Here is a 12,721-nt window from a genome sequence, read left to right as displayed (position 1 = left end):
TCAGCTGCTACCTGTTCTAATCTGTTTGTGTTCAGTATACGTGATTTCAGTGGCTAACCTTAGTTTCATCAAGGCAACAGAAGCAGAAGTAAAATTGAAACCTTCTTTTCCCATTAGGGTTTCTATTCAAAACTATCACAGCACTCTGCTTTCTATGCAGTGTTACCTTGTAAACTTTTAAATTGAGATATAATATATTAAGGAAAATTTTATAATAGGAGATAAAATGTAGTTTATCTTGCTACGAATACAGAAAACATGTAGATTTAATTTCCTAACAGCCCCTGTGTGCCTTTGAAATATAAGTTCATATCATGCGCTTTTTTTTTGCTTCAAATAAAGAACCGAGTAACACAATTTCTTTATTTGAGTGAGATATTAAACACAGCTTTGAGCCTACTAAGTAAGGAAGCTCTACACTAAACCAGAGTCCTATGCCCTTCCCCCCTTGATAGCTTATTAGAAACCTCAAAATTCACTCTAGTATTTTAACTATAAGTCTTTCTTATTTTGTTATTAAAGTATATGTTTAAATATTTAGTAAATTGGGTACTTTTAAAAATGACATTTTCTACCCTAGTAAATGAACATGGAGCTCAGTGAGTTTATGACTGCATTTTTCCCCCAGGTTTTTTAAAAAATTGTTTTTATTGAGCTATACATTTTTCCTCCTCTCCCCTCTACCCTCCCACTTTGCCCCCCATGCTCCCAATTTACTCAAGAGATCTTGCTTTTCCTCTTTCCTAAGCAGATCCATGTATGTCTTTCTTAGAGTCTTCTTTGTTGTCTGGGTTCTCTGAGATGATGGACTGTAGGCTGGTTATCCTTTGCTTTATGGATGACTTCATTTTTAACATTTTTCTGTTATAAAAATGTGGCTATGTATGTACAGTGCTTTTCATATAATGAAGAACCTTCTGATTCTTAGACCTAGAAAATAATTTGATGGCGCACAGGCATAGTTTCAGCCATTAAGAGGGGATAGGGCAACAGCAGCAACACAAGGGCTAGCACAAATCTCTCCCCAGGTTCCATTTTTAGAAGAAAAATTTCAAAAGGGATCTTCAGGGAACTGCAGTGAAGAAAAGGGAGGTTGAGAAATAGGTTAATTATGGAGGGATAATTTAGAATATCCTTCACTTAAACATGTAATTGTAGTTTCTAGAAAGCTATAATAGTGAAGGGTTGGGGAAAACAATAATACAAACTGGTATTTCCTGATATAAAGTATATTTTAACATTAATGCTATTTTAGTTGCTGTTACTGTTTGAATTGAAGGGACTTTTACAGGTTTTATGGATGTGAGTTACTAAAGCCTAAAAGAGACTTAGGTTGTAGAAACATCTAACTTCTTTCCTCCCTTTGGGGATAATGCATAGAGTCTCATCAGTGCGTTTCTCTGTAACCTTGGTGATAACAGGACCAGACTGAGGAGCACTCATTGAGGGCGCTGAAATGCTGTCCCTATGGCTCTGTCCTTTCACACCCCTGTTCTTCCTCAGACTAGCTACCATTTGCTAACTCATAGGAAAGACTATTGGGTAGTACTTACCTCATTTTTAAAAAGTTGAGCCTGGTGTGACTCAGGCCTTTAACCCTAGCACTCAGGAGACAGAGACAGGCAAGTGGATCTTTGAGTTTGAGGCCAGCCTGGTCTACAGAATTGAGTTCCAGGACAGTCAGGGCTACACAGAAAAACAGCAAAACCCTGCCTTGAAAAACAAACAAAAAAAAAAAAAGGAAGAAAAAAAGTGAGTTGAACTAGATTAATTCTTTATTCTTTTGTGTCTTTGTTACTTTAAAAAAAACATCATGACTGCAGTTTCTCCTCCCTCTTCTCTTCCCAGTTCCCTCACTCCACCCACCCCTCTGTTTCTGTTCAGAAAAGGACAGGCCTCCCATGGATATCTTAGTTACTTTTCTATGTGAAGAGACACCATGACCAAGGCAATTCACAGAAGAGTTTACCAGGACTCAATTCCAGAGGATAAGAGTCCGTGACCATCGTGGCAGGCAGACATGGCATTGGGGCAATTGATCCACAAGCAAGAGGCAGAGAGAGCTCACTGAGAAATGGTGTGGGCTTTTGAACCACAAAGCTTATTCCCAAGGATATATTTCCTTCAACAGTGCCTCACTTTTAATTCAGTTGACAAACTGGGGACCAAGTATTCAAACATTTGAGCCTGTGGGAGGCATTCTTATTCACACCACCACTGTTCAATTATAATATTGGGAAGGTGTTGTAGATGATCAGAAAGGAGAAAGACGAAGAACTGGCGGGGGCGGGGGGGGGTGTCAGCACATTTACAAATGTGAGAGGTAGAAATGAGCTAACGCTCAGGTAGGCAGTTTAGCTGACAGCAGCAGGAACGTATACCTACTGACTGCTCCCCAGTGTCCTGTTCCTTCATTTGAGCCAATCTGAAGTCCTGAGCCTCATGACAGTGCGGAGAGAAGGGCATTCGCCTCTGTTTTGCAGATGAGGTAGAACGTTAGCTAATTTAGAAAAGTTGAGTAGTTTGATTAAGTCACACATTGTCAGTAATAAAGGCATGGTTCAGAACCTGAGCCCCTATAGTTTGCTTAGACACTTTGAAAGTTAGGCAGGCACTGCAGAACTACTGGGAATGAAGCATCCATTGTCCTGTCCACTCCTATCTAGTGTCTCCATTTGTAGAATCACAACGAAAGATTGTTTTAAAGTGAAAAATGTTAAATATTTAAAATGCCAACTGTTTGCTTCCATGTTTGATTTGTTAGAACCTTGTAATTGTTTTGTAGAGTAACTATATCTATAATGTCATGTATTTTCCTAATCTAATCTGTAATGTTTTATTGCTTAATCCTCAAAATAATTCTGAAATATGAACTGGTAACTTCCCCTTTTGAAGAACTAGGAAGTGAGACTCAGAGAGTTGAAAAGGAAGGATCATTTAAAAGTAAAAAAGAAACAGTTTTTAGTCCCAGCACTTGGGAGGCAGAGACAGAAAGAAGCATTTCTGTTAGTTCCATGGCAGTCAGGGATACATAGTGAAACCTATTTAAAAAACAACACAAGAAAATATAAAGGACAATTCTAATATATTTATGTAATTTAGTATAGAGCCCAAATATTGCTGTTTTAATATATAATTCATACACAATATTTTTAATAAAGTAGCTTTTATTCTTTGAAAATTTTTCACTATTAGAAATCTGGTATATATTTTGAAGATCTCCACTTAAACTGGCCTTATTTCCATGGTCAGTAGTCATATGTATGACTAATGGCTACAGTTTAAGGCAATAGAGACAATCACTATTAAAATACGGGGCCCACTTGGAAACTCCCATTATAATAATTTGTTGATCATACTGTGTTCTTGGACGAGGTTCCAGAAACCTGCTTTAAAGAAGCAAAATTCTACCACTTGCATTTACTTCTCTTCAGTTGTAGGGAGCTCTTGATTTCTATTGCCGATGTTCCTTCACCCTGTTAGGTTAGTGTTTTCAGGGTTAGAGACCTTGGATTACCTCCTCAGGGCCATTCTCTATAGGAGACAGGAATACTGGTGAGGCTGTCAATTATTCTAGAACAGCTACTCTTAACCTGTGGGTCGTGACCCCTTTGGTGAGGAGGGTCAAACTCTTGGTTGCTTAAGATCATTGGAAAACACAGTTATTTACCTTATGATTCATAACAGTAACACAATTACAGTTATGAAGTAGTAATGAAAAGAATTTTATGGCTGGGGGTTCCACAACATGAGCTGTATTAAAGGGCTGCAGCAGTAGGAAGATTGAGAACCACTGCTCTAAACAACATAAAACTGCTTTCCCACACCAGCACAGTCGGGGAAAGTCACACTGGATACCTTTGGTTTTAATGTCATAATTTCTGCGTCTTGCAATGTATCTTCTTTGAAAAAAATATGTAATTTTTTTAGAATGACTTTGGGCTTACAAAGTAATTCTTATGCTGATTCTTTGGCTTTATAGTTATAGCATATATAACACTTCTAACACTTTGTAGAATTCTTACTGAGTTCTCTGAAGGAATTATTTTTTTTCTATAATCTGATTTTCAAAATTACTTCTCCCTAAAATAAATAATTATTGTCAAGGTAGTTGACAGGCCTCTTAGCATTACCCTTCCATCACTGTTTTCCTTTTAATTTTGATCCATAAAATATAAGATGGGCCTCCATTATTTTATATATCTAGTGCTTTAAAACTGGACATAGCATCATAATGAAGATGAACATTTGGTGTGGCTTCAAAAGTAGAGTAATTGTTACATTTTTTATTACATATATTTATAATGATAAAACTTAAAATGGAATTTTTGGTAGCTTAATAATTTTATTTGACAAAGCAAAATGAATTATGCCTTGAGGCAGTTAGGTAAAACTTTGTCTAAATTTAGAAATAATTCTTTGTTATTCAGCTACTAATATTTAGCCTTTCTAGTCAACCCGAAAATTCTTGAATCTTACTTTCAGGTCTCCATACCAATTCTGATGAGAAGGTGATTTTGCTTGGGGACATCTCTTGCAGATTCTTGTTCTTGTCAAGGCCCTTACAGTTTGAGCTGGTTGCCTATGTGAGCCTCACTGTCCTCCAGCCTTCTCCTCGGTGTTGGTGTCAGAGAACTAGCTAGTAAACATGGGCACAGGTTCAGCTGCTCAGCTGCTCATCAGTCATTTCATGAGACATTAGATGTGTCAGAAGCTACAAGTTAGTTAAAAAAGTTTTCTCACCTAACAAATATTGAAAAGTTGACTGTATTAACTATACTAATATATGTAATAAAATTTGTATATTATATAGATATATAATTTATATAATATATATTGTCTAGATATCTATGTATAATATATTGTATATAATTAATAATATATTAACTCGATATCCAGAAGTTTATTACAGATTTGGCCAAAGTGGTTATTTATAACTTTTGTAGAAAATATAATTAGTCTTTGATTATTTGAAGCTATTGAGACATACAAAATTTGTAAGAAACCTTTTTATACAAAGGTGATAATTACAAAATATTTTAAACATAACATGAGAAAAATATAGCTCACATTTGAAAAATTATAAGCCACCATAAAATGTCTTCTATGCTTTATGTCTAATGAATGATTACAGAAATTTTTATTACTAAACATAATATCAAGAACAATGGGGCACATCTATGGGAAAAGAATGCTTTGCATGTCTTTTCCTATACGGTTCATCTAAATGATAATTTCTTTAATAAAATGTATATCTTATATAGTAATATGAGCATTTTATCATAACAATTCATTTCTTTCAGTTTCATATTTACATTGTTTTTTGTTTGTTTGTTTTCATTTTAGGCCACTGAACAAAAAATCAAAGGTACGTTATTTAAAGCTATTTCTTCTTCTTTCATTGAAAGAAAGTTGTTTATGTGCATTTTTTTTTTCACTTTGGGACGGTAAAGAAGTTTATGAAGAAACCTGGGGTGGGACAGACTAATGCTGTGTGGTCACCTTGGTGTCTTCCTTTGGGGCTTTTTTATGGTAAATGTCACCATGTGGAAAAGGTACTGCCCTAGGGCTGTTTTCTGAGTAGTCCCGTTTTCTAATACTGTGAGAGTTTGGGGGCAAATGCCTTCCCTTCGGTCTTTCATTCTAAAATCTTATGTGCAGGGGTGGGGAAAGTTTCTGCCTGCTTCGTTCCTGTCCTCTGTCCTTTGTAAAGACATAGTAGTGACGTCTGTTCCTGTATTGCCATTTAAGTAATAGGATGCTAACCCAGCAGTCATTGAGCCAGGAGTCCTTCAGCTACCCAGCCCTGAGTACTGAGTAGTGAAAGTTGTACAGCTCAGAGACTGAACTTAATTGGCTCCAGCATACGAAATTGGGGTTTTAGCTGTGTCAGAAGTGTGTGTTATGGTTATGAGGTTAACACTATTTAAGATGACATCTATTAGAGTTTCTTGTATAAGAGTAAATAACAGATAAACCCTCTATTTTACTGAAGAAAGTGTTTACATGAACCTAAGGAAAATTTGAGAGACAGAATTTGAGGATTTATTTACAGTTTTGAAAAAAGATGGAGAGAAATCCTTAGTGTTTTGACACTTTGCAATACCAGTGTTGATTTATGGAAAAGATTCAACAGAATCCAAGAAATATGCATATGTAGATTCAGCCATGAATTTAGGTTAAACACCTCCTGGGAAAGGAGAAATGTCCTATTCTGTTCTGCTTCAGGGCTCCCATAAGTGTCCTGTCCTTACCCCACCTGGTAGTTTCTGGAGAACTTCTAGTCTCTGACTGGGAGGTAAGTCAGACCTGTATTGAACCTCAAGGACCCGTGTAAAGTACTGAGCATGGCAGCTTGCTTTTATAGCCCCAGTGCTGGGATGCAGGTGGGAATCAAGTCACAGTGAGCTTTATGAGTGTATTATGTAAATGTTATGCATTCATATGTGAACATACCAAGGAACTTGGAGTTTAATAGGCAGCTGGGAGCCACTAATAAAGAACTTAAATAAAGTGGCATGGCTTATTTATTTTGTTTTGAGACAGGGTTGTTTCTGTATCATAGGCTAGGCTGGAACTAGGAGCTCTGAATGGTAGACATGTGTCACCATGTCCAGCGTCTTTCATGTTTTCAAACTGTTAACCTCTATGTGTGGAAAACTGGCTGAAACATGAGTGGAGATTTTAAGAGTGCTAAGACAAATACATTTCTGGACAGAGGAGATTGGTAGACAAAACTGGTAATAAGGATGGAATATTTGTCTCTGCGTCGGGATATAAAGGGGATTGACGGCATACCAGCCTAGAGACGTCGTGATCACAGAGAAGGAAGACCAGAGAGGGATGATAAAGAATATAGGGTAAAGAGAAGAGATGCCAGGTATAACAGTAGTAGTAGCTGCTGAGCTGCTCTATGATGGCACATACCTTTAATCCCAGAGACCGAGGCAGGAGGAGCTCTGAGAGCAAGGCCAACCTGGTCTAAATAGTGAGTTTGAGGCCAGTCAGAGCTACATTGTGAGATCTCTGGTGAGAAGTCTTCATGTTACCTCTTTGGAATGTCAAGGAATCCGTTTTTGATGCTGAAGAACATTCCAGTGTGTGTGTGTGTGTGTGTGTCTTCCCATCTGTTTGTCTCTGTGTGCTCATGCACAAGTGTATGCTACAGTTTGTCTACTGACACATTCGTGTTTTGCCATATCTTTGCTAATGTAAGTAAGTCTGCAGTGGGCCTGGAGTCAAGGTGCTGCCTTTGTCTCTTTGGGTATGTACTTGAGGAGGTACTGCTGTGTCGTATGATGCATTTAGTTTTCATTTTAGAGATGCCATTTGTTCTTCTCTCTCAAAGATCAGACCTCATGCTGAACAAAGTTCAGGGACTTAAGTGATTTTGTAGTGCTCAGAGTAGTAAACAACCATCAGAAAGCTGTGGCTTCAAGCATGTAATATGGTGTAGGTGATTGAGGCTGTTGAGTAAATGGAAGTTGTTTGCAGCTGATGTGATACCCCAGAGAATCTGGTACACGTAGCTGCAGTTCATTCTGTCACTTAGGTGGGAGATTAATCCCTAGGAGAATTAGAGTAGTGGTGAGATTAGTCTGGCTTATTGTTTTGTGTACCATTGTTCTACTTTGTGAGATAATTTGGAGACCAATATGTGTGCTGACGTTTGAAACAGAACACAGATGATGCTGATTAAGAACCTCCTAGTGGCAGATTCTCTTCGTCCTGTGAGAGACGCTTTGAGTTGTGTAGCAAATAAGATTTGTAATTCTGTACTAACAAGATAGAAAAAAAAAATAGCCACCTACTTTCATGGAAAATAGTTAAGAAAACAATTTTGTTTGATTTTCAGAATCCCCATTTTTTTCCCCTTGCGAAGGAGGGAAGATGACTTACACACGTCAGCTTCGATTAATGTACACGGTACTTTCACAATAATTAGGACTTTCTCTTTTAAGCTTTTGAAGAAGAATTAAGATGAGTTAGTAAGAGTAGCTATATCAGTTATAAGTCCTCCAAGAAGACACACACCAAAACATTTCACCTGTATTAATATGTACACTTACTGTTCCTTTAATTCTGATAAAAGGAGCATTTATGTTTTAGATTGTATTCTGAATAAGAGCCCTTGTTCTGCTGTGTCCTAAGGGAAATATTGCTGGGATGGCCAAAGACTGAGAGCTTTGAATCACTGCTAAAAGACAGTAACTGGGAATGACTGTCACCTTTGCAGTCTTTATTTCTGTGGTTTTGGACAAGTTCCTTGATAATCCAGCCAATGTCTGTGTTGTAGAATGAAAAGGTAGTGGATTAGAAGCTGTAGGGCCTAGAGGCCGAGTGTTGGATAGGTATTGTGCATTCAGGTATGTGGGTAGAAAATTTGGGTTTTTAGAGAGCAGCACTTTGAGCTAAAATCTACAACTGTGGCTCATCCCTGTCAGAAGTGAATGCGGATCTTGGTTTGTTTTCCTTTGTTTTTCCATTAATGTTAACTCATTGAGCCCACATTAATGTCTTATTTTAATTGAGATGAAATCATTTTTAAAGTGGTTAGTCCATTATTAGCCATTCCCCTGTTAGAGAGTTTGGCTCTCTTTATAGTAGGGGAATGGCTATACTCTTAATTTCAAGTTAAGATGAAAGTTAGTGTTGTACACTAAAAATGACAATTGTTTTGGGATCACACTGATTTAACCTAGCTCTGTTTAGCATTTTACTAGATGCTTTTGCATGCACAGCTTGCTTCTGTGTCTCTGTCCATTTATCTGTAAAATGGGAATAATACCTCTGGTAATAATACCTCAATAGTATGGAATTATGATGAAAACAGACATACATTGGGTTAGATAGTCCTAGCCATCTTTCAGCTTTTTGAAATAACATGGTAGGAGATAACTGCAGCAGTTTCTGGGCCTTCCTACCCAGATAATGATTTGCTTTTTACTTCCATTAAAGTAGAGCCCAATCCATTCAAGGTAAATCATAGTGTATTGTGTATTGTGTTTACATTTAGGCATGAGTTGTATCATCTTTAACACTTGGGGGTGGGCGTGGGGCGTGGTAGCCAAGGCAGGCTGGAGAGATGGTGAGGTTAAGATTCTGACAGTTCTTATAGAGGATTGGATTTAATTTTCTAGCATCTATACTGCCTCTAAATCCAGCCTCAGAAGATCTGACATCTTCTGGTCTCTTGGATGGACGGGCAGACAGGACCCCCACCACACACACACACACATACACACACATACACACACACACACACACACACACACACACACACTCTCTCAGTAAAAGAGTCAATCTAAGATTAGTAGGTTAAGATTAGAATTTTCTTGCCTTTTTTAAAAATTATTTTTGTGGGGCTGGAGAGATGGCTCAGAGGTTGAGAGCATTGCTTGCTCTTCCAAAGGTCCTGAGTTCAATTCCCAGCAACCACATGGTGGCTCACAACCATCTGTAATGGGGTCTGGTGCCCTCTTCTGGCCTGCAGGCATACACACAGACAGAATATTGTATACATAATAAATAAATAAATATTTAAAAAAAATTATTTTTGTGTGCATTGATATTTTGCCTGCATATATGTCTGTGTGAGGGTATCAGATCTTGGAGTTACAGACAGTTGTGAGCTTCCATGTAGGTGTTGGGAATTGAACTCAGGTCCTCTGGAAGTGCAGTCAGTGCTCATAACCCTTGAACCATCTCTCCAGGCCCTTCTTGATTTTACTAATATTTACTGTACTAATTTTTAATGATTTGCCCATTCTTGTTTACCTGTTTAACTTTGAATTTTTGTTAGTAATTCACATGCGTTAACTGTACATGCTTATTTGTTATTGTTGGATTAGTGATTGCTGTATTTCTCACGTTATATAGAGTTCTAATCTGAGATCTAGGATTGTGGCCATGAGGGAAAAAATGCCATGTATCGAGAGAGCCATGCCTGAAGTCAATCTACAGATGGGAGAATATCTGATTAGGAGCACTAGGCCCCACAGACACACATACACAGAAAAGGAAAATATATACTCAAAGGGAAACAGAATCAGATAGCTTTTATAATGTTAGCTTTGACTTCCAGGTCTGAGTTATGTGGTTGTGTTGAATGTTTTCTTAAATTAGGCTTTCATGAAACTGAAACAGTGCATTCATCTTATGTCAGGGAAGGTGGGGATAGAGGAGGAAAAGAACAGATCCTTTTTACTTAAAATATATGTCTGTTTTAAAACTGGAACAATTTTATCTGGTTAAATTATATGTTTTTAAACCTTATTTCTTATTTGACTTTGTTTGTTTGTTTGTTTAGATAACCCACTTTTGATCCAGATTTCTGTTAGAAAATTTTGCCTATGATCCTAAAGATCGTGGAAACTTAAGCATTCTGTAGCATTAATTATTCACTAGGTATTTTCTATTAACTTCCAGCTGAATTTTTAGGTATTGTCACTTTATTTTTGAGTCAGAAAAGAAGTTAGAGCTCTGTTGGTGTTGATCTATAGTATGTTGTAGAACAGTTTTCCAGACTTGCTTGGACATGTGTACTCTGTTTCAAAAGCATAAATTTTGATAAGAAGTATGTCTATGAGGCTGAAGAACCTCGTGTAGTTAAATTAGTTCTAACAAATTTGGAGAGAGCTGTTGGAACTTAAGAAGGACAATGTGGCCCTTTTCTTCTCTAGGGTGTGCCTCTTGGTGAGAAGTAGATCTTTTATTATCTTTTTTCTGAATCTTACATATTTGGACAAGATTCAGCAGTAGTGTATATTGTGAACACTGTAAACAAGTTTCATGTCCAATGAAGCCCCTGTATTTTAGAGTAGACAGAGCTAGCCTTCTGTTAAGAGAAGTTTCATCCTGTGTTTAGCTAACAAGGCCACCTACAGCAGAGCTGTCAAGAATCTGCTACTTAAGGAATTGGGGGGGTGGGGAGGAGGCCTTGAGTAGGAAAGTAGGTAGAGTCTGTTTAGGGAGCAGAGCTGTTCTCTAGAATTTGTGAGATAAATTAAAACTAAGTGAACTCAATTTAATATTTTTTATTTGCTATTTAATTTTGAACTGGTACTTTATGTTATCTTGCTGTTTGATATTTTTCCTTGGGGACTTTTCTGTTCTTATTCCTTCAGTTTTTTGAGACAGGGTTTCTCTGTGTAGCCCTGGCTGTCCTGAAACTCATTCTGTAGACCAGGCTAGCCTCAAATTCAGAGATCCACCTGCCTCTGCCTCCCGAGTGCTATGATTAGGCATGTGCCACCACCACAACACTGGCCGGGCCCCTAGGGACTTCTCAGCAGAAATATTAAGGTTTGCTCATGCCTACATAAAATAAACTTTTAAATATTTTCTAACAGCCATTCAAGTCGTACCACTTAGTAAGAGTTAATTAGTAGGAGTTAGTGGATTGACAGGGAGCTAGTTCCTAGACTAACTCTTAAAACCTTAAAACACTACTTATCAGTAAAAATATTAGCATTTTATCTTAGGGCTTTCCAGTTTAAAGACTTTTTTTTTGTTGTTGTTGTTGTTTTTTTTGCATTCAGCATTTCAAAATTGGCTGGTTACTGCAGAATATGAAATTTTTGTTATGCTGGGGAAGTATCTGCAAGACAGTGTTGTTTATACCAGTATAGTGTTTTTCATGCTTTCGGTAAATTTGATTTATAAACTCATTTATATTGGTAAAAGCTATTTATTATTCTTATTGTTCAACTAATTGGCTTCTTTCCCTGTCTTGCTGTCTCAAAAATGCAAGGAAATGGAAGTTAAGAGACCATAGTACTTCTGAGGCAATAAACTGTTCAAATGCTTTCCCTTGATACCTTACTAAAAGATACAAAGTGGAAAAGCAACAGAAGTTGGAAACCCCTTTTACTGAAAAGTTTTGTTGTGGATACCTGTCTGATAAGTGTTGATATTCTCATTGGGTACATGTCATATGAAAGTCTGTGCTGAGGTTGTGGCTCTCGGGAGGTTGGAGAGATGAGAGGAAGAGCAATGTCTCCTTGTGAAGAACACAGAGTAGGGAAACAGCTAGAATAATTGACTTTGAGTGGTTAAGATTTTAAGGGGACACTGTTTTGTATTGGAGTTGCTTTTACACTAGGGAGGACCCATGTGGTATTGTCTGACAGCTAAATTTTGGATATGCTGTTTTGTTATGTGTTAACTTTCTTCTATCTGCAATGATCTTGTTTTCCTGACACAGAGTTTCACATAGCCCAAGCTGGCCTTAAACTACGTAGCTGAGAAGGACCTTGAACTTTTGAGTCTCTTGTCTCACCTCACCGTTGGGATTACAGATTATAGATGTGAGCCACCTACATCTAGTTTATACTATGCCAGGAATCAAACCCAGGCTTTATGTATGTTAGACAATCACTCTGCCAACTGAGCCACATTCCCAGCCCCTATTCTGTATAAAACTTTTAAAGAATATTTACAAATAGTATGTGAAAAAAATATATCATTTGAACAACTGTATTTTAAGATTTTTTTTTCTTTTTGGTTTGAGATAGGGTTTCTTAGTATAATAGCCTAGCTGTCCTAGAACGAGCTCTATAGACCAGGCTGGCCTCAAACTCCCAGATATTCCTGCCTCTGCGTCCCAAGTGCTAGGATTAAAGGTGTGTGCCATAGTTGTATTTTAATATTTTTTTTCAAATTTCTGATAATTTTATACATGTGTACAATGAAATGATCATGTCAACTAACTCCCACCACT

At 37.4% G+C, this 12,721-nt stretch overlaps 1 protein-coding gene across 5 annotated transcripts in view; it reads left to right on the top strand.

Annotated features, from left to right (window-relative positions):
* Tnrc6a (trinucleotide repeat containing adaptor 6A) overlaps positions 1 to 12,721 on the top strand; it is an 83,021-nt gene that overhangs the window by 22,090 nt on the left and 48,210 nt on the right. For all 5 annotated transcript variants that reach the window (XM_041666141.1, XM_041666139.1, XM_041666140.1 and 2 more), the window contains one exon: positions 5,347 to 5,368. In XM_041666141.1, coding sequence (XP_041522075.1) covers positions 5,347 to 5,368 — 22 coding nt within the window. The remainder of the gene's footprint in view (positions 1 to 5,346; positions 5,369 to 12,721) is intronic.

This window comes from Microtus oregoni, unplaced genomic scaffold (genome assembly GCF_018167655.1).
Source record: "Microtus oregoni isolate MIOR12 unplaced genomic scaffold, Mior012 000016F_ref0000370, whole genome shotgun sequence".
Classification (NCBI taxonomy): Eukaryota; Metazoa; Chordata; class Mammalia; order Rodentia; family Cricetidae; genus Microtus; species Microtus oregoni.
Note: the sequence above shows the minus strand (reverse complement) of the source record. Positions and strands in the feature narration are given on the sequence as shown.